The sequence below is a fragment of the Falco naumanni genome, chromosome 16 (assembly GCF_017639655.2).
Source record: "Falco naumanni isolate bFalNau1 chromosome 16, bFalNau1.pat, whole genome shotgun sequence".
In the NCBI taxonomy this organism is placed as follows: Eukaryota; Metazoa; Chordata; class Aves; order Falconiformes; family Falconidae; genus Falco; species Falco naumanni.
This window is the reverse complement of record NC_054069.1, coordinates 1,680,288-1,701,799: the sequence shown is the minus strand read 5'-3', so window position 1 is coordinate 1,701,799 and position 21,512 is coordinate 1,680,288. Positions and strand designations below refer to the sequence as shown.

Sequence of the window (21,512 nt, the reverse complement as noted above, 5' to 3'; positions counted from 1 at the left end):
GCACGTAGATGGGAGGTCATTTACAAGGCTAGTTAATTGAAGTGAATCCCATAATGGCAAACAGGAATCCAGTCAACATGGAATATATGCAAAAAGAGCTTCTGTCCCTGTGTTTGTAAACATAAGGAGCATAACTGATATTTTTACCACCAGTTGATGTGGATTCCTAACATGTCAGATACTAGATAAATGTCAGGTCCTTGAGGTCTGGCAGTCAATGCTGGACAAGGTCCCAGGCCTTATTCTTGATGTAAATAAAATACAATTTTAAAAAGTTTGCAGAAAAGCCAGCTCTCTTTTTTCTATGCTCAGAGGTGGGACCTAGGTTCAGATCTGGAACCAGGAGTCGTTCAAACGCTCAGATTTTCAGCACATACACACAACCTTGCAAGCACACGCTCCGTGTGAACGAGTCACACCTACTGGGGGGCTGGAACACTGACCCTTAGAAAAGATCTTCCCGTGTGTGTGATGAACCGCAGGGCCCTGCAGGATCTCACACGTCCCGTGGGATTCCAGCAGCCCTGTTCCGAGTTTGTTGTCTTTACGTATTTTCAAAGATGTTTGTCAAAGCGTTACTATGGCTGCCTTCATTTTCCAGGAGGGCCTTGCTTGATAATGTTCTGCTCCACCAGGATCGGGTGCAATTGTTCACACCTCCTAGTTTCTGCTAGATAAAAAGTTTTTGAAGCTCTCCTGACTCTTGAAGCTGGTGAAGTGGCACAAGCAGCCAGTGTGTGCATGCAGTAGCGTACAAGAGGGGCAGCAGTGGCAGTGGTCAGATTGCAGGTCAGCTGTTCAGATTTACAGTCTGGTTTACTCCTGAAATGAGGATCTTTGTGTGACTCTTTGCTTATAGTTTTTTACTTTTTTGCATGCTCATATTCCCCTTTTCATCGTTGGAAAGGGAGTCAGTCACAGGAAAGTAACAGCTTGAAGCCACGCAGTGTTGGTGGCAATCTGAAAGGAGATCAGTAGTGGGTTTGGGAAACATCCATCGCCCTCTTGTCTTGGAAGAAATGCTCCACAGGCTGCTGTGTATTTCTGCTACCTAGCAGCTAAGTTGAAAGCAAGCCTAAATCTGTGGAGCCTAAATCTGTGTGGGAACAGAAGCTGTTGCACTTGGAATAGAGGGTTGCTTGCATGCTGCTTTTCCCCGCTACAAATTGTGTGGAGTGTCTGAGAGAACGAGGTCTGTAAAAGGTGGCACCCCTTGTTTAAAGGATACTTGTGAGTCTTTACAAAGTACAGCTGTAGCATCCACTGAGAACAAATAGCTTTTCTCCTAGGTTTTGTTTGGGGTTTTTTCCTTCTGATGCATGACATGAATTTTTGTTTTGTTTGTTCCCCTCTCTTCTGCCAAATATTGTAGGACCTTTGAGATGCCTGGAATAATATCTGCTTCTCTCCATCCCTTTTTTGTCTCTTTGTCTGCCTGTGCCTGAACATTCTCTGCATGCTCTGAGACACCCACCCCAGGAAGATGCATCTGAGTAGTTCTGCTCCCTTTGGCAGGGCAGATGTCTGTACGAAGTTGCAGGAAGTAAAACTGATGGGTCATTTCATTTTACACTGTAACGTAAGGGTGATTACAAAGGTCAGTCTTGCAGGAAGCTCATTTTCCATTGAAAAAATATTCTGTAGTGAATAAATTCTTCACTTCTTTAGAATTAAGAACTCAAATGTTTGAACATTTTTTGTTTCCTTATTTAATTTGTGGAAGTATTATTCCTCTCAGTCCTGAGACTAGCAAAAGGGACTCGGCAGCGAGCGTCTCATCAGGTTGGATGTGCTCTGGATCGGGTCAGAGATGTCCACCGCCTCTTTGCACGGGAGCACTCGCTGGGTGACACTTGTGTACTCTCACAGGCACGGTGGTAGCAGCTGGTGCTCAACATCCTGACGGTTCATTTACACCCTTCTTTTGTGCACTGAACTGGTTTAGGCACCAGCAAACTTGTTATGGATATTAAGTGTCTAAATATTAGTTTGATTAAATACAACATGAATTTAGCTATAGGATGGAGTGAATAGTTCTTGAAATGTTTGTAGATCAATTCAATTCCATCAAATGTACCAGTCTGTGAAACTGCATAATATACTACATGCTTCCTGCATTTTATAGCAACAGCAGAATGCCTTTACAAAATACATACAGAAAAGAGAAATGCAGCACCAACAGTCTCAAAGTTCATGGGGTCTTTAACAATTCTTATATTATTCTTCCTTATTGCTCGTCTCTGAAAGATTTGGAATATCAATTCATGTTATGAATTAGAATTTATAAAGCCAGAACTAGTGGAAGAGATTTGGAAGTTACTGAAAATTGCAGGGCTTTCTTAGTAGCCTAGAAAAAAGAAAACATTGCAGGCCATTACAGTTTCACGGCCAGAAACATAAGATCTGAGAACAGCACAAAACCAAGGGCATTCCTCTGCAGATTTACTCTTATTCTCCCCAACTCTGTACTCTTCTTCCTGGCAGCCTTTCCTGGCGTAGCTGCTAGTGTTCCCTGGGGTGGAGGGGCCGAGCGGGAAGGATGATGTTTTGGAAGGGAGGGAGAAAGGAGAGGTGGCTTGTACCTGTTCAGTAGCTCTCCTTCGGGTGTCTGGAGAGAAAGGAGTTCTTTTGTATTTGTCATAGCAGAAGTTGGCTCTGTGGGGACAGTAGTGCTTGGTGTCATGGACAGCACAGAATCCCAGTGTAACTTGGGTGCTCTGTGCCGTGCTGTGCATCAGCTGCGGGTCACTTTCTGTGGCTGCAAGACCACAGCAGTCCGGGTTAGAACTGTATCTTCACGCTAATAAAACCAAACGGACTTGTGAGGAAACTCAGAATTATTTTGTAGGTATATAGGAGCCCTCCTAGTGTAGTTTTCTCAATAGTTTGTGCCCCTGCATTCTAAACAGAAAAGATGGGACCCTGAGGCACAGCGGAAGGGTAGTGGGGCACATCTTTGCTACGAGCTGTTGGTTATATTGGCTCCACCGGATCCCTGGCAGTCGCAGTGGCTGAAGCTTTGCTGTTTCAGGGGTGCTTAGGGTCACAGAGAAAATCAGTGGTAGGTTGGAACATCTTAACCTGTTGTTCTAGTCATAAAACCATCTTTTCTGTCTACTATATCTGATCTTTTCTAACCTTTCATGCGAAAATAGCCTTGCAGGTTATCTGTTAACATGCCTGGAGTTTGGACAAGTTTCATAAAACCTGGGATACCTGCAAGAGCTGTCTGATTTCTGTCTGTGAGCATTTAGACTTATGTTCATGTTAAGTTTGTGTTTTCAGGGCCTCACAAGAAGCTAATGGAAGCAAAATTTAAGGCAGGCTGCTGTAGATGGAGTCATAGAGCCCTCACTGGGCCTTTGAGCAGAAGCCTGGCACCTTCTCCATCGTACATGTTGCCACTAGCAAGATCAGTCGGTTTGGGGAGGGCCTGGTAATTGCTGGGGGTTTTTTTGCAGAGCGTCTGTTGTCCCACTGGATCCTAGTGCTTGCCAAGGGCTATCAGAGAACTAATACTCTGCTTCCCAAGCACTAGTCACAGAAACGTAGACACACGCACACACAAACACGAGAGAATCCGCCACTTCATTGTCAGTGGAATGGCAAATGTTGCTTGGAACGGGAACCATCTTTTTCTTCCATTTTTGCTTTCTGGTACTCATCCTAAGTAGAAGAGGTGAGTATTCAGGCAGGCTTTTCTGCAGTAGGACTAAATAATCTGCCTAAAATCCATGTTTAGAAAGTAACGCGGTTTTCTATTCAACCAGATTTGATGGAGAAAGATAACAACATTCTGCTCTGACTTGGGGATTTCTGTTAAAACTTCATACTTTATTCCTGTGCTCATCCACCTTCTGCTTCCAGCTTTTGAATCGTGTTGTGTCTTTGCTCAAATAAAGTGCCTTTATTATACATATTATTCTGCTTCATATAGGGCTGCAATCACCTAATTCCTCCCTGTACGTCTTATTTGAAGTTACGTTGACTGAGTTTCCAAGTTTGGGGTTTTTTTAATTCTTCAGCCATGATTGTGATATTTCCCTGAATCGTCTCCTTCCTCAGCGTATTTTCTGAATAGCTTTCCCACATTAGTCATACCAATGCCAAAGACAGAGGGATTCTTTCATTTCCAGCTCCTTGTATCCCTGCTTATACATGTGCCTTAGGATTGCCAGAAGTGAAATGGTAACAGGCTGGCCCAGGATCCCGTGGGAATGCCTGAACCTTTTGCTCTCTGATGGCACAGCGAACTGATTCCTGCACAGGGAAGGAATTAGTTCTTTCCTTACTATTCACGTAAAGCAGCTTGCCCAAGTCCGATACCGTGTGTAAACACTTCAGGCACTCGCAGACGGCGGCTCTGTGCTGCCTGCTGAGGACACGGAAGTTTTGGCCGTGCCACAGGGCAGCAGCTGTCCTTGTCCTGAGGGGCTGCAGTTTGTTGCAGTTGTTGCAGTTGTTCTTCCTGCAGTTCACGTGGGTCACACGCAGTGGTTCACAGCCCAGGAGTGGGCAATGTGTAAGGTTGTAGATGTGGTTTGTGCCACAGGTAATTCCTGACCTTAAGGGGCTTATAGTTAATACTGACGGGTCTTGTAAAAGCTGGTGGGGAGAGGAAGCAAAGAGTAGGACTCTCATTTGAATGGAATTTTCCAGAAGATGTTGTCTGGCACATGGGAAAATTCCATCTGTCCTAGGACCAAATACTTCGTCTCACTCCAGCTCTGATGACTGAGATGAGGTATATTGTGAAGGCACGACAAGGAACCTGTCATCCCCCCTGTAATGCCTTCCATAATGCACCTTTAGCAGCCTGCCGAGGAGCTCGTTTCCAGAAAGGTGATGTAGATGAGAAAAAAAAGTTTGACGCATCTTTAGCTTTTTCTCCAGGAGCTGCTGTGAACAGGAACATGTTAATTACTGAATAATTCATGCCAGAATCCTGAATGCATTAGAAGAGAGAAAATACATGGCCTCCTCACTCCCTGCATGCATCGGAGGGTGATTAATTCATTTAATTATGTAGCTTGCTCCAGGGTGCTGGCACAAATGTTCTGCTGAGCATTTAATGGACTTGTGATATAGGTGTCAGTCGGGTGCCTCAGAGTGACTTCTGCATACAGTCAAATTCAGAAAGAAACTTTTCTGTTGGAGTCTGGATTCCTTAATACACATCAGGGTCACAAAATGAAACAACACTCTAAAAGATGCTAAAGATGTTCCGTCTCCTGTTTTCAAGTAATAAAATGTGTGGCAGAGGGTATGGCGCTCTGGCTGCCAGCCCTGGAAATGATCTCTTCACCTGTCAAAGTCAGCGTAGGTCGGGCTGGGGGAAAAAGGTGCTTTGCTGGGCTTTTCTGCAACGAAAATACTCAAAGTGTTCGGGGGTTGTGACATCCAGCACTAACAAAATGCAGCAGAAATGAAGGGAATTGCATCTTAATTGAAAGAAAAAACAAAAATACTCTTACAGACAATGACAGATACGCTGCTGTTGTTCAGCTGGCTCAGTAAACATCACTACACAGCTCTGTCAGGTGCACACACAGGCCTTTGCGTGCCCAGTCCCGTAGCGAGAGGCGGATTGTGTGGCAGCTGAGACTAGCGAGCAGGTTTTGAGTAGTTTGGTACTTCTAAATAGGAGCTGAACTGTATGAACCATCAGCTGAGTGCTCTGGCTGCAGATCAGCAGCTTGGGAAGAATTACTCTGAACACAACAAGGGGAACAAAAAGTAGTTTGTGTGCAGGGTATGATAATAAGAGGCTGGGAAGCTGCTGCTGGCAACGTGCAAAGCTGTGCCGGCTGGTTTTGTGATGATCAAAGGCTCTGACAGGACTAACTGATGTGTTTGGCCACTCCCTGTTTCTAAGCAAGTGCTCAGCATTTTACAAGCAGGTAGAAAGTTAAAGGCACTTCCCCTGAAGTTAGTGCTGTATGGGCAACCCCGTGCATTTTCTAGGTCTCCATCACCACCTCTCACCTGCTGTCCTCTTGTCTACTGGAAAAGGCAAGGTATTTTTTTCTGTTCTATAGCTGGGGAAACGTGGTGGAGATGGGGTGTGGTGGCAAGGGCAGCTGCTGTGACCGAAACGATGTCAACAGTGTGACAGTCTGCTTATCGCTACCACCTGCCTCCTCAGAAGGCTCCTTGGGTTGTTGGCTGTACCTGAGCGCAGGCGCTCGCAGAGCGTTCCCCAGCGAGCCCAGCTGTCCCTGGATGAGGTGAAAGGCTTTACCGCTCTCAGCTCCCGATAGCTGGGTCTCACTGAGCGACAGGAAGGGGCTTCGTTCCTCCTGTTGTTTTCACCAAATAAAGGGCTAATCGCTGCTGAGGCCCCGCAGGTACCACCGGGAATTCTGTGTCCCACCAGGGCGAGTCAAGCCTCAGAGTCCAGGCTTCGCTTACACTTGTCCTTGGTGCCAGGCTGGCAGCGCCGAGGTCGCTCTGGACCCTGGAGGCAGCCTTCATCTTGAGGAAGTGGTGGAAGGAAGGAGGAGCCCTTCCGCCCTCCAGCTAGGCGTGTGTTATGGTAGGAGAGGTCTCTGTGGCCTGCTTTCCAGGCCTTAGCCCAACAGGGGGGGGAAAAGCCCGTGCAAGTGAATCTGTCTTTTCAGGTAGATGGTCCTGCACGTCTTGAGGATAAAGTACTGGTTATAACACAAGGCTGCTAGAGAGAGGGTGTACGTTCTGGAAGTTTCCCATGTGACCTAAGCGTAGCCAAAGTTGAGCCATAACTAGCCCTGACTCACTTTTTAACTACAATGCTTTCTTTTCTTCTCTTTTTGGTCTCTAAAGCCAGCACTAGCCCTACATCAGGCCTGGGGACTGCTGCCATCGTAGGCATTCTCATCGTTATCTTCGTGCTGCTCCTGGTGGCTGTGGACGTCACCTGCTACTTCCTGAACAAGTGTGGCTTGCTGATGTGCATTGCTGTCAACTTATGCGGCAAATCCGGCCCAGGAGCCAAAGGCAAAGACATGGAGGAAGGCAAAGCCGCCTTCTCGTGAGTACTGTCATTGCTTATGTTGCTCCTTCTGCTGAGCAGTGTGTCCTCTCAGCAACTGTGGAAAAGAAACTGGTTTAGGGAGTTCTGGGTTCCTCATCTGATGGGAGGGCACTGAAGGATCCTGGGCCATGCTGGTTCTGCTTTGTATTTCCAGGAAGGGGTTTCTGCAGCTCTTTTCTTCTTCTGTTTTTGTCCTGTTCCTGTTAGTAGCCTTCAAATGACTGCCCCAAGTGCTCAACATCATGGTGGTCTGGTAATAACTGGAAGGGGAAGCGACAAAAAAAAATGTAATGCACTGCTTAGGCCCGTCTGTTTCTGTCGTTCACTGTTGACGTTTGCAGCACGTCCTTGCAGGCGGCTGCTGGGTGTGAAGGGGAACCAATCTGCATGTGATTCCTTTGTTACAGGAAGGACGAGTCCAAGGAGCCTATTGTGGAGGTGCGGACTGAAGAGGAGCGGACCCCCAACCACGATGGGGGGAAACACACAGAGCCCAATGAGACCACCCCACTGACAGAGCCAGAGTATGTTGGCATTAGTCAATCTTAGCACAGGGTCAGTACGTTGCCCTCAGTTGTGTTAATCCCTGATCTCTCACGCCCATGACTTAGGGCAGGAAGAGAGGAAGAAAGGTAACATCTCCGTGTTCCATTTGCGACTTCCCAGGGAGGAAATGCCTCCTCTTTTCCTCAAGATTCAATGACTCCTGTTTCCAGCCCTGGAAGGGAACGGGGAGTAAAGCGATGTTTCTTGAAAGGCCTGTCCTTGGCAGTCCTGTCCAGCGTGTAGATCAGGCACCTGTCCAGGTTTACTGCAAAGGATCCAGCGCAAAAGCAGCCACCAGCGAGCACCGGCTGCTGCTTGAGCTCTGCCCTAGCAATGCTGGAGGAGCGCTCGGATGCCCCATGGTGAAAGCGGTCCTCTCTGCGCGTAGCAGCAGAGTAGCTACACTCTGGATATGGCAGAGACAGGGCAAGTCTGGGTTATTCTGTGAAAGGGCTGAGAGCTACCTACCTGCTTTGTTGATACTGGAGAAACAGGTGGGATTGGCAGGTTTAAGTATTGCCCACTGTCTGCATTAAGCTTTTTCCTAGACTGTTGGAGTTCTAGCATCCTCTGAGTACTTCTCGATAGCTTCTGGAGTAATAATGGAAGAAGTTCACTTCAGGAAGCTGCTGAAATGCTGGTTAATATTTGGGTCAGGCTTGGGATTGATGGCACAAGTTGGGTTCTTGTCCTTCAGCAGAGTCATGCCGGTGGTGAGGTGGTCGGGCTCTCCTACCCGCATGCTGCTCGCCTCCATTGATTAGGTTAGCCATCGGGCCCACGGGTAAAATAGCTCTGCTGGAAACCTGTGAGGTGGGGGGAGAAAGGAGGCTACGCCCACAAGCTGCACTGGAAATGCAGATGCACAACAGTGAGGAATAGCTGGGATTTATATTGTCCTGGTTTTCTTGTCTAGTCTTGCCAGAGTTTTACCTCAGTTGCCTCTACGAAGGCTTTCTCTCTGCCGATGAGCCTGAGGTGGTGTTCTCAGGCACACTGGCTTCTCATGGAATAAACCGTTTGTGTCTCCAGCCTTGCATCCGTGTACTTGTTAAGGCAAGCAGTGCTACATCATGGCTGCTAAAGCGTAGTTACACTGTCAGGCATTGTCCTAAAGCAAACCTTACTCCAGCTAACACAACAGGCTGGAATCTGGTCAAAAGGGCAGAAAACATCACCTCAAAGCTGCATGTATGTATGTGTGTATATATATATATGCATTACATGTACGTGTGAGAAAAAGAATTACATTCTGTGCAGTTTGATGAAGGTCTTAGGCTTGCAGGCAAAAGGACAGGGCCAAGATGAGGGACTGGATTCAGGGGTCCTACCCTGGGACCTTGTGGCGTGGTGACGGAGGGCACAGGGCTGCCAGCTCAGGGAACTGGTACAAAGCTTCCTTGTGGGGTTGGGTGGAAGAGGCTGAGAGGAAAGTTAGGCTAAAAGAGAAAAGTCTCTGTAAGTTGGCGGGGTGGCGTTTGGCTAAGACTTGAACCAAAAGCTGCGTGTGAACAAGCCATTCCTGAAGGTCATGTTCTCTTTGCTCTTTTTCTCTTCCTCGTTATTCTTCAGTCATCCCAGCCAGCCCTTGCTACCCTTTGCATGTTTGATCTCTGAAAGGTTTCTGCTCCTCTGAGTACCTCTCCATGTTCTGTGTGTTGTATGGATGTGCCATGCTGCTCCTGCACCACCTACCTGCCTCCCGAGTCACACTCTGCTCCCCTTTCCGCTGCTGTCATTTACGGGCTTCATTGTCTCTATTTCTCTTCTACTCCTGTCCTCTTCACAGGCACCCTGCCGATACCGCAGCCACTGTTGAGGACATGCTGCCTTCTGTAACTACGGGCACCACTAACTCTGACACTATCACTGAAACCTTTGCCACTGCTCAGAACAGCCCCACCAGCGAGACCACCACGCTGACCTCCAGTATTGCCCTGCCAGCCACGGCCATTCCTGACTCAAACGCCATGTCACCTGGCCAGGCTACTCCAGCCAAAGGGGCAGCCGCCTCAGTCTCTTCACCACCACCCTCCTCCACCCCCAAAGTGGCCCCCCTTGTTGATCTCAGCGATACCCCAAGCTCTGCTCCAGCTACTAATAATTTGTCTTCAAGTGTCCTGTCCAACCAAGGTGCAGTGCTCAGCCCCAGCGCTGTTGCTAACGTGGCCGAGACCTCCAAAGTGGCAGCTGGTAACAAGCCGGCTGCCCCAAGCCCTGCAAACCTCACTAGTCCTCCAGCTCCGTCAGAGCCCAAGCAGGAGGTCTCAAGCACCAAGAGCCCTGAAAAGGAGCCTGTGCAGCCCAGCACAGTGAAGAGCCCAACAGAGACAACCAAGAACCCAAGCAATGTGAAGAGTGAGGCTGCTTCAGGCAGCACCACAAACCCCTCCCAGAATGAGGACTTTAAAATGGACGAAGGGACCTTCAAGACACCAGACATTGATCTTGCAAAGGATGTTTTTGCAGCTCTTGGCACTACCACTCCTGCCAGTGTGACTAGCGGGCAAGCTCGCGAGCTTGCTTCTTCCACTGCAGACAGCTCTGTACCTGCTGCACCTGCAAAGACCGAGTATGGCTGCCTTTAATCTTCTGTTGGTTGTGTGCTATGTCTCTTGTGCACTGGTGCTTGTGCTGTGTTCTTGTTGGGTGTTCTCCTAACTAATCTCATTGTTTCCTTAGCAAACTAACTCACCTGTGAACCAGCTAAACAGGGCTTGGCTTTGAAGGTCCAGGAGGAGCAGGAATAGGCTGTGCCGGGGAAGCAGAGGAAAGACAAACCCAGGAATTTATCATAAATACGTTATTCTTTAGAGTTCTATGCAGCTTGGTCTATCGTAGGTTATTCTTTGATGAACAAGATGAGAAGCAGTTCAGTTCGGTGCAAAGGGAGTGCTGTCCTCGGAGACACTGAGCTCCTGCGGTTCAGTGAGCACAGCCACCCAGGTTCAGTTTCCTAACAGATCAGTGGAGCCCTTCAGAATTGATTTCAGTGTAAGGGGGGGGGCAGAAGTTAGCGCCATGAGACACTGTAAAAGCATCATACCTCTGGATTTGTCCTGGCAAAAGGATAAGGCAATGTGATGCTGTCTGAGAGAGGGAGAGCAGTCAGCACACCTGGGTCAGGATAACTTGCCGGTGTGTTGGGATGGTATATTAGAGATGAGTCTCTATCCACTGTACCGGGTCTCCTCGTTACCCAGCTGATCTGTTCCGAGAGGAGCAACATGCCCCTAGGCAGGACAGCCCTAGGGGTCCTTTGGAGCCTTATGCCACCTGGACAGGAGCCACTTTCCTCAGCTGAGACAAGTCTGCACCTTGTGTTTGGCAGGAGACACTGTAACTGGAGAGTGAAAACAGCACGAAGTCCTCACCTGGTAACTGGGGGGAGGGTGTGCAGCTGTTGTGCAGATGTTGGACAAGAACACTCTTGCTGTGTCGGTTTGGATGGCAGTTGCTGACAGAGCCATGAGCACAGAAGCCTGGAAAATGCTGACTGGAAATGGATAAACCACCCTTGAGGGGACAAGTCCCTAAGGTCCCTGTTCTTTCTGGCTTCCTATTTGGACACCATGTGTGGATAGAGCAGGATGAAATAGGAATATCTCATCTTTCCTGCCTGAGCAGGGTCTGCACTTTATCACGAGAAAGAGTCCTGCAGAGACAGCTCAGATTTACGGTGGGAGCAGCTCCCAAAACCAAAAGACTGAGTTCAGGCTGTATCTTTAGCTTTGCAAAGGAAAGCGTGTGGAGGACGCTGGGCTCTGCACTGTCAGCTAGATCGCTGCCAGGAGCCCAACTGGCTGCTCTAGGTTCACAGCTCGCTCAGGTAAATCCAGGCTATGTTACGGCAGCCACACTGGGGACATACCCTAAGTCACAGCTCTGGTCAGAACTTTTTCCATCTTCACATCTCCAGGAAAATGACCTCATTCTGGAAGTTCTGTATTTGTATCCAAAATAAAGCCCTGGCCTTGATCGTTGGCTTTGAGGCTGTAATTGCAGTGTGTGTTAGCGCTCAAAGAAGTGTCAGTCAGACACTGTAGGACCAGGAACCTGGCTCTTTTCCACATCTGAGTAAAAACCCATGCTGGTTTACTTTGTTATTCAGGTCCCTTTACATCTTACGGCTCTCATCTTCCTACCTCCCTGCTGTGCTCCCGTTGTCCTCCCCTAAGGCAGGAGACATTCCTGCGTTATGCCCCACACAGCTGCGGAGCATCTGGCCCTTCTGGAAAGCCTGGGTGGCAGCGAGCAGATGCACCAGGGTTGGGGGGAACCAGGCAGCTTTGATGGGTGCAGCTGAGCCGCTCCCAAGCAGAGAAATCCATTTTGGCTTCAGTTCAGTACACCCACAGCTGCTGCAGGGTGGTGCTGGGTGCTACAGAGAGGCAGAGTAGAGGATCGTGATCTGGTACCGAGCTGAAAGGAGGTAGGAAACGGTTTGCCCACAGTAAGGAAACATCTCGACTGAATTAATGCAGTTTCGTCTGTGGTGTAAATGAATTTGTGGTGTGGTGGGATGCAGAGCTGTGCTCTTTCTGCTGATCCAGCCACCTCCTTCCACCTTCCTGCTCATCTGCTTCCCTTGGCACAACTCGGTACCACAGCTTAGATTCCTCTCCCCTGCTCGTCAGGGTGGGTTCCGATGGCAGTCCTCTCAGACTGACTTTGTGGCTAATGGGCTGGAACGAGCACTTCAGGGTGGCCACCAGATCTGCCTGGTGTGGCACTTGTCATGGCTATGAAGTGTTGGACAAACAGACTTCTCTGCCCCTTCAGGAAGGTGCCAGAAGGCAGGCTGATGAACCTGAGCTGTAGCCTGTGGAGATGTGCCCTCTCTTAGACTTAACGATAATGTGTTTGGCAAAATTCACTGCTTCCATGTTTCCTTTCCTGCAATGTGCTGGGAAGTTCCGGGACTGACTTCCTGTAGGGAAAAAGAATTTCTGCTAAAATGGGAGGACGTTTGGGTGGCATAAGTGAGTGATGGTAAAATCAAACTCCTTTGCAACTGTGTGAGTTTTCCCTTCTGCTCCTTTTTGCACACTGCAACATGCCTTGCACCTCTGCTGCAGCCTGCGACCTCGTCCTGCTAGTGTGTTAACTCAGGGCGGGAGGAAAATGAAAAAAGACTTCACTAGAGCCAAATGCAGCTCGGGCGGGGGGTGAGCTTGGTTTTACTTAGTTCTGCATCTGGAAATACTCATTTTGCTCTCTCTAGCAAGGCAAATGTTTGCTTGTTTCCAGAATCACATTCTTTCCTTATCACTAAATCAGCAATAGACAGTCTGTATTTTTCTGACTCTAAACTGTGCCGTTTTGGTGATTCTTCTTCAGGAAAATCCCAGTAGAAGACAAATCTGAAGTGCAAGCAACGGGAACTAAGACACCTCCAGCAGAAGTCAAGACGGTCCCCAATGAAGCCACACAAACAAATGAAAATGAGAGCAAAGCATGATCAGCGACAGATGAAAGCAAATGACAGAACAACTTCACCCAAGCATATAAAACACAAACCACAACACACATCTCATTCCTCTAGTGTCTGTTGCCTTTTTTTAAAAAAAAACAAACAAAACAGAAAATGCATAAATGGGGGGCGGGGGGGAATCTCTCTCTTTTTCTTTTCTTCTCTTTTCTTTACTTTTTTTTTTTTAAAAAAGATTTCTAGAAAGGTTCTATTTGTTGTGCACTTGCTTTTAAAAAGTAATACATTTTAAAAACAGGGTTAAACCCGTAACCAAATCAGGGCTTAGCTGACCCTGTGTATATTCAAATAAGCAAAATTGCAAATACCATTTGCAGCGTGGTTGGGAAGCTCAAAATCAACTAGTCCTAGACATTAAAAAAAAAAAAAAAAGACAAAAAAAAAAGAAAAGACCCTGTTCTTTCCTTCGTTAGTATAGCAGATATAACCACTGTACCTCTTGGTACAGCTGGTACTTAATGAACAAAGTCCACAATTTATTTTTATACTTTTCATCGAGTTTGAAATATGTAAAGCCTCATAAATAAGTTATAATTTCTGTTCACCTTGTATTTGTTCAGTATGCAAAGTGTCTTGAGCTCTTTGTGACTGAATTCTGTTCTCCACGTTAGACATTTATTTGGGTTTAATTATCGGGTTTTAGGAAGAATGCCAAAATTGCAGCTTCGGGGATGTATTTCAATTTGCAGTATTCAGACTCTATATTTCTTTAAATTTTATGTTAATTTTTGCCAACTTTTGTTCTTTCCAGTGTTTACAATTGACAAATATTTTTTTTAACTTTTGTTGTGTTTAAATGTATGTGTAAAATAGCTGCCTTTTTTTTTTTTTTTAAGTAAATACAGTCTATAGATACTAGGTTAGCAGCATGCTTGCTTTGCAAAGGGAGACATTTTAAAACATGGATGTTTACAGTAGTTGTTTCCCCTTTATCTTTTCTTAATTATTGTTATTATTATTGTTATTATTATTATTATTATTATTATTATTTCTTACTGGAGTAAGAAGAAAAGTAATGCTGGGTTTTGGTTTGGGGTTTTTTGGGTGGGTGGGGGGGTATTCAAACCACTTGTCACCAACCAAGGTCTTTATCCAGCAATCCACAGAAACACGTGCTTAACTTGGAACAGGAGAGTTGCTGGTGCGAGTCCTTCTATACTTAAATTAGTAAGAGTTTAAGTCCCTTGCTGGACCTGGGCCTGACTGCATAAGAGAAATATCATCTCTGCTTTTTTAGGACATTCTCCCCTTTCCTTCATGGAACCCTCCCAGAGCTTTGAGAAGCAGAAGGGAGATTGTACAGTTAGGGCTGGCCTGGTCCCTCATCTCAGATGTTTGACTACATCAATTCCTCCTTAGTCCATCAGGAAGTGCCGTTTCCTTTGACCCTAGAAAGCTGACTGAAAAGCAGAGACTTTTTGCACAAGGGTGCTTGGCAGCACGCAAGCCCCCCCCCCCCCGAAGCCAGCTCCCTGGGCAGCTGGGTGACCCTTGTGGGTCCCTTCCAGCTGAACCGTCCTGTCACCTCGCTTGTACCGAGTCACCCAGCTCTGCTCCGCAGAACCAAAACTGTGAAATCAAGAGCAAGTGCTTGGAGATCAGCGCCAGGGCTCCCCGTGTTTCACTTGTCCTGGTGCCGTGTCTTTAGCAGCTGGGTCAGGGGGTGGCGTGGTGCGTGCGCCCTCACTATGGAGGGGGAGCTTATCGGTGGCATTTATCGTTGAGAGTCATGGGGTTACACCGAGATTTTGGGGTGAAAAGAAAGGAGGTTTGAGCAGAAGGAAGGCAGAGGTGTATAGGGGAAGACCAGCCCATTGTATAGAGATGTTCCTTCTGTTGGGGTTTTGGATTTTTTTCTTTTTTTTTTTTTTTTTTCCTTTTGTTTTCTTTTTTATTCTACTTTAGATCTGCAAGCTTGTGCACTGTGGATGCGTGACTATTTTAGTGTGAAATGTGTTTTTTGTCATAGTATTGAAATAATAAAAGCTTCAACATAGTTTGGATGTGGAAGGTGTAGCGATAGTTCAGATTTGAAAAAAAAAATATTCAGGAAAAAAAAAAAAAAAGAGAACAACTCTTACAAGGAACAGAAGCCTTTAAATGAAAAATCAAACCGAGCTGACTATGGCATCCATTCCGTTGTGCTAAGGTGATGAACAGAAGGATGATGGGGGGGTGAGTAGACTGCAGTTTGGCTCAGGTAAATTGAGCCACTTTTTATCAGTGTGTTCTTCTAAGTATGCAGTCTTTTACAGTAGCATCGCATAATTTCAAACTGTGAAAAATATTGGTCTTGTCATTTGCTAAGTGTGGGGGGGTTTGCATTTTTTCCGTAGCTCCTGGGATGCAAACAGAGGATGATTGGATATGCAGGCATAGACACTCATGCAATACCCGTCCTGAGCAGGATAGCAGGGCAGGATGGGTCCTCACTTCAAAGCCTTGTGTCAGATTCGGCCCTTGCATGACCCGTCACAGCAGTGTCGGTGTAAGTGTGGGGAAGTTTGGGCCATGGTCCCTAGGATTTTTTTCTTAAGAAATCAATCCATAAAATGCTGGACAAAAAGCTACCGTGGTCTGTCTACGGCAGGGGAGAGTCCTTGGGGCAGCAGAGGACTAGTGGGTAGGCAGTGTGTACCTCCATTCCTGTGGGTGACTGCAACAATTTGTTCTCGTTTCTGCAAAGTTTTTGACTGCTTTTGTCATCTGTGTGTTACACCTCCTGAGTTATAACCCACTGAGAGCTGAGCAGCTGCTAGGGAGCAGACGCTGCACAATGCTAATGACCAGAAACGTGTCCAGTGACCCTGGTCAGCACCTGTTGGTGAAAATTGCGGTAACTGTCACCTGGATTGGCATTTCTACCCTAAAAGGTAACCAGCTCAAGGCCTGATCCAACACCTGGCGGCATCGTTAGAAAGGACCCTGCAGGCTGCAGCCGGTTGGTGTCGAGATTGATGGGAGCGAGCACCGTTCCGAGGCAGAAGTGAGCCCTGTGATTGCCTGAACACTGGGAGTGCCCATCCAGCTCCTTGTCAATGCCCTCGTGATACCTCCCGGTACTTGTAGATTAATTCTGGAGAGTGGTTTTGTACTTGCCCTTAATGGAGAATAATTTGTTTTAATTTAGAAGTACCCCATTTCCAAGCTAGCTTAGGCTTCATTGCTTTTATTTAAACCTTTGAAGAGGGACCAACCTGATGCCGTTTACGCTGTATATGTTTATATATGTATCCATGCCATACATATATATCTATATGGCAATGCAGACTGATCAGCTTCTAGTTGTGGAGTGATTCCATTTCATGCTGCACCATACGTAACGATGATAAGATAATAGTGCATCCAGTTGTTCAGCTTTGAGAGTGGAGTTTTATTTTCACACTTTTTCTATGGAGTCTTCAAACCCCACGTTTTCACACTAGGCTGTTTTGATAGTTGTTCTCAGACCCTCCATTGACATCCTTACCCAGCATTCCCTACTTTTGGGGGCCTTCTATCTTGTTAAAAAAACAAAAAAACAAAAAATCTTTTTACCAAGTGAAACATCGATTCCACCTTTACTCCCATTCTCACTGGTGTAAATACTGATACTAACTGAGGATTTTGACTTTGCATTCTGTCAGAATACTGTGTTCAAATAAAAATTACAAAAAAAAAAGTTTGCGCCTGCAGTCTGCCCTTCTTTAGACGCTCTGCCCGGTCCTGGCTTCCCAGGGCTGTATTTGCACCGAGCGGAGCGCGGAGTGAGCAGTCCTCGAGGCATGGCCACAGCACGAGGGAAGCGTCTGCCGGAGGCTCTGGGCTGTGGACGCGCAAGCGATGGTCGCACCGCAGTCAGCCTGCGCGGTCCAGGCTGAGGATGTGCAGAAAGAACCTGCCCTGCCAACGCCTGGTGCCGGTGATGGGCTTTTCTGAAGCACCGAGTGTCATGAAGAGGAGTATTTTTAGTCCCACTGTAGGTAATTTTCTTGATGTAACTGATGCACAAATGCAGTTTCACGTCTGCTGTGACTCAGGGACACCTGCATTGCCCATAGCAAGGTGCTCCTCTGTCATTGGCTACGAAGGGGGGGGGGGGGTGTTGGCTTTAAAAGGGGTCCTTAACCCATCCTGAATTGGCTGCCTGAACTTGATTAATGTGGGATGAATCTAATTAAATTTAATTCTGTCCTAAGCATTGATCTCCCAGGGCACAGGAGAAATGAGAGCTCTGATGTGTGTGGATACCTGGGTGCCAGAACTGTTCACAGGAAAAGAAGACAGTAAATGTATTAAGCTAAAGTACCCGTTACCCCAAGGGAACACCTTTCTGCTTCCCCTCCAGCACCCTGCCCTCTGCTCTTGGCTGACGCTGACACTGGTTTGGGGTAAGACAGTATTTCAGCAGCGCTGCTGTCCTGGCCCCATATACTTTGGTACTACAGCTTTGGAAAAGGCTGTTGGAGGAAAAGGGACAGGAAAAATGAGCAGGAAACAGTCTGTCTTCAGGGGGGGGTCTTTCATTGGGTGTCTTACTGTGGGGTTCCTTTCGAATTACGGTTCCAGATTCATGCTCCTCTGCTCCTTTATAGCTGTCATTTGTCTTTCATCAGGTTCCTGACTTCCCTCTCCTGACTCTCCCTTTTACACAGTTTGCAGAGTTTTCCCAGCCTGCTTTGTTCGGAAGCTCCTCATTCCAGTCAGTGGCATCCAGAGGGCAGGATGGTGCTGTGGTCAGTCTCTGCCCTGTTACACTCCGTGTTTGCAGTGCCGCGGTTTTTATCAGAACCCACCATGAACCATGGAGAGCAGGTGGATGGAGGACAGTGTCCTCAACCAAGATGCACATGTGCGGTCATGTCATACCACTTGCTTCTGCAGGAAGGTTGGGAAGTCAAGAGATGCTTTGGGAAGAATGTCTTTTTTTCTATGGTTTTTTTTTTCTTTCTCTTTTTTTCTAAAATTTTAGCTGAAACCTGCCAAAATGCCAAACTTTGTTTCATTTCTCTAGTCTGGGGTTGCAGAGGGGTAGCCGTTTACTTTTTCTTGTGAAACCCTCCACCACGTCAGGCAAAGTAGACTCTATTTTCACACAGAAGTTTCCATTTGGTTGAAGAAGAGCTTTTTTTCTCACTACCTAATCATTGAAACAAAAGAATTTCAAGTACTTTCAAGTCAGGAAACTGTAACTGGTAAAAGTCACCAATTCTGTTTCAAGGGGGCCTCTGAGGTTGCTGCCTCCTGCGTTCCTGGCTTTAGCAGCTGCTTCCCTGAGTCACACCAGTGTCACCTTTGCACAACACCTGGCAGACTCTGTTCCCTGGTGTTTGGCTTCTTTCCTGCTGTAGCATCTTAATGAGCCATGAGGAACTCAGGTAGGCTTTCCTCCTCTCTCAGAGATTAATCGAGGGGCCTGGAGCACTTGGCCTAATTTACTGTTGCTGCAGAGCAAATGCCCGTGTGTGAAGAGTGATGAGTTTTCCTTCCCTGGAGTCAGGGGTTGTGCTCAATGGTAAACAGAACCGAAAACCTCTTCACTAGCTCTTCAGCCCTTCATCAATCTTCAGTCCGACCTTTCTTGGTAATTTCAGCTTGTCTTTCCCTCTGCTGAGGCCATGGCACCCAACTGTTTGTGTCAACCTGGCTGAGCGTGTCTCCTTTTGCCACAGGCTGGGCTGAAGAGTAAGTCTAAGCAGGGGGGGGTGGTGGGAGCTAAGGGAGGTAGCTGGAGATCCGCTGCAAGCAGTTCCTTCTTTTTCTTGTCTTTTCTAGACATTCTCGTTAGTTGACTTGTCATCAGATATAAATATCGGAATACACAAAAATGCTTTCAAGGCATCATTTTAAGCGCTTCCATACTGAACTGTATGGAAATATTTGAGACCTGGAGCCCATTTCAGTGAAGATGGCTCTCCCCTTGGCATGTTGGCCGATAAAGCGCTCTCGTGTTTGCTGCAAACTGGCAGGAAAACGCTGCACCTAGCGCAGCCTCCAGCGCTCTGGGCAGGGAGCACGCACCACAGCCACGCTCTCTGTAAGGGATTAGCAGAGCTTGCAGGGGAGCAGAGTGGAGAACTTCTTCATTTCATTTGCTGTAATGAGATCTCTGCCTGGCTGCTAAATGAATTCCAACTCTTATTTTCCACAGCTGCATTATTAGCTTTGTCCTGCCCATAAGAGGCTCAGGTCCTGCAGGCTTCTTTCTCTCCACGTTTCCCTGGCTCACTGCTGCAGCCCAGTCACCGTTGCACGAGCTCATCGGGCCCTTGCAGCAGCACAGCACCAGCCTGCTGGCTGCTCCGAGTCATTTTATAGGGGAGAGTGAAGAGCACTGGGAGGGAGCAGCAGCCTTTTGTGCAGTGCTAGAGAATTATCCTCTTCTGTCACCCTCCTGCAGAGCCTGATGAACAGGAGAAGTAAACAATGGATCTGATGGCGGCATGAAATGCAACTTCTTGGATGGAGAGAGAAGGGGAAGCTGAATGGGAGGGGCAGAAGTAAAGACCATTTTGGTGCAGGTGACTGGGAGTAATTACAGGATCTGCCTACAGAGCTGCTGCACCTTTCAGCTGAAAGGCTTTGCTTGCCAGGCCGCTGGGCCAGCGGGGTGTCCCAGAGGCAAGACCGGAGAGCGCAAAGCTGGCGGCCGAGAGTGCATAGGTGGCTGAACTGCAGCAGCCGGTCCGCCTGCCCTGAGGGGACAGACTGCAGGGATAGTGCGTGCTCAGTTTTCCCCCATCTGGAGGGAGTTTATCTGCACATATTCTCAGCTATTGGAGAGAACCCTTCCCCCTGTCCTTCACTTGTCTCTGTCAGCCGCTCCCGGTGCCGCTGCAGGAGAGGCAGGAACCGAGGTGGTCTCTCTCCACCAGTGCGTAGGACTGGATGCTCCTGCCTGCATGCAGCACCCATGGGACGAGAGAGGGGTAAGCAAGAAAGACAGTCCCACCTCCACTTGCTGCAAATCTGCAACTCCAAAACTCTCCTTTAATGAACTGACGATGAGCTCTTTGTACTGTGTATGGTTTATCTATCACAGTTCTTACTCTCTTAGACCTTAAGTGTAGCTTTATTCCCTAGGCTTTCTAGGATAACAAATAAAAGCCAGACTGCTGAGCATCCTAGTGACACAGCTGTTGCCTTGTGGGTATTTGTAATTGGGCAGCACAGACGCTGGATTTGAAACAGCTTCATTAGAGCAAAACAAAATCCCCACCTTTGGGAGGGAGGCTTATGTGAGCAAGAGCAGAGCTGACATGCAGTGAGAGAAGGGAGCTATTTTGTATCAGTGCATGAGGGAAGGGGGAAGGGATCTTCCGGCAGTTCCTGCAGCAAAGGGGCTGGAAAGGACAGGAGATCCCTGCTGCCCGTGGACTCGGGCAGCTCAGCACCTTGTTGGCACACATAGCCCAGGAGAGCATTTCCCCTCCCAGGCAGTGTGGTGGGACATGGCAGAGCAGGCAGATGAATCTAGCTGTGGTTTGGTACTTGGCAGTGAGATTTCTAATTTCATGCCCAGCAGAAACCAGAGTGGCCAGCTCCTCTGGGTGTGCTACACCTTAGGCAACGCTGCCGCTTTCAGGAGACTTGCCAGGTCACCTCTCTCTCTCTCTGTTTCTCGCCTTTCTCTCCTGAGACAGCTGGGTTATAATGTGTCTGGGATTAAAATATACTGGCAGTGCAGCAGGGCCTCAGCGATGCTCTGACTCCCTTTGGTGGCTGACAGCTTCCATTAACTGCCACCTCCACTCTTCTGCCTCTGAGAATGTGGTCTTAAGAGTGTCTCCTGAGAGTGGTGACAAGGATTCACCTGGCTATTGGAACCATGCATGTAAGTGTGCCTGCCCTGATGGGGATGTGCTTTGTGTGAAGTGCCAGCTAGGGGAAGCTGGATGCAGCCTGCTCTGAACCACAAGCCTGATGCATCCTAGCAGGGCCACGTGGTGGAACGGAGGGCTGGGATTCTCTTGCACCCAGCTGGCCCTCAGAGCCTAAAAAAGTTGAGACACATGTCTCTATGTCTCTGGGCCATTGTGTGTGCTGCTGGAGACCAGACAGCCACTGTGTCTCCTTTCCTGTGGCTTCACCCACCTGGACAGACCGCATTTCCACAGCACAGCTGGGTGGGCACCTTGCGTTTGGCAGCACACGCAGTGCACAATCCTGACTGGTAGGAGCACGGAGGCTGACTGGTGGCACAAGCAACAAAGCAGGAAAATGCCTGCAGTCACAGCTTTGCTCCCAGCTGGCCAGCTGCTTCTTGTGCTGGAGGATGGTGCCATCCTCTGGCTGTCTCACTGGTGACAGGCTGCGTGTCCCACCCCGGAAAGGGCTGCGCTGGCTCTGGGGAGCTGCTGAGACCCTTAATGTGGAGGGAAGGAAAAGTAGTTCCCGGTGAGGGCTTAACCCTCAGCTGACTCTAGTCTTTCTCCTTCCCAATCAAAGCTTGAGAAAGCCCCAGTCCTTAAAGGTTATTTTAAA

At 47.9% G+C, this 21,512-nt stretch overlaps 1 protein-coding gene across 5 annotated transcripts in view; it reads left to right on the top strand.

Moving 5' to 3' along the window:
• Positions 1-15,145, top strand: part of NCAM1 (neural cell adhesion molecule 1) — a 149,830-nt gene extending 134,685 nt beyond the window's left edge. For 3 of the 5 annotated variants that reach the window (XM_040616093.1, XM_040616097.1, XM_040616096.1), the window contains 3 exons: positions 6,802-7,009; positions 7,420-7,536; positions 12,899-15,145. In XM_040616093.1, coding sequence (XP_040472027.1) covers positions 6,802-7,009; positions 7,420-7,536; positions 12,899-13,019 — 446 coding nt within the window. In that variant the 3' untranslated portion in view covers positions 13,020-15,145. Of the gene's footprint in view, positions 1-6,801; positions 7,010-7,419; positions 7,537-9,347; positions 10,131-12,898 lie in introns of all 5 variants that reach the window. The other 2 variants (XM_040616091.1, XM_040616092.1) reach the window with 1 other exon arrangement.
• The last annotated feature ends 6,367 nt before the right edge of the window (positions 15,146-21,512 follow it).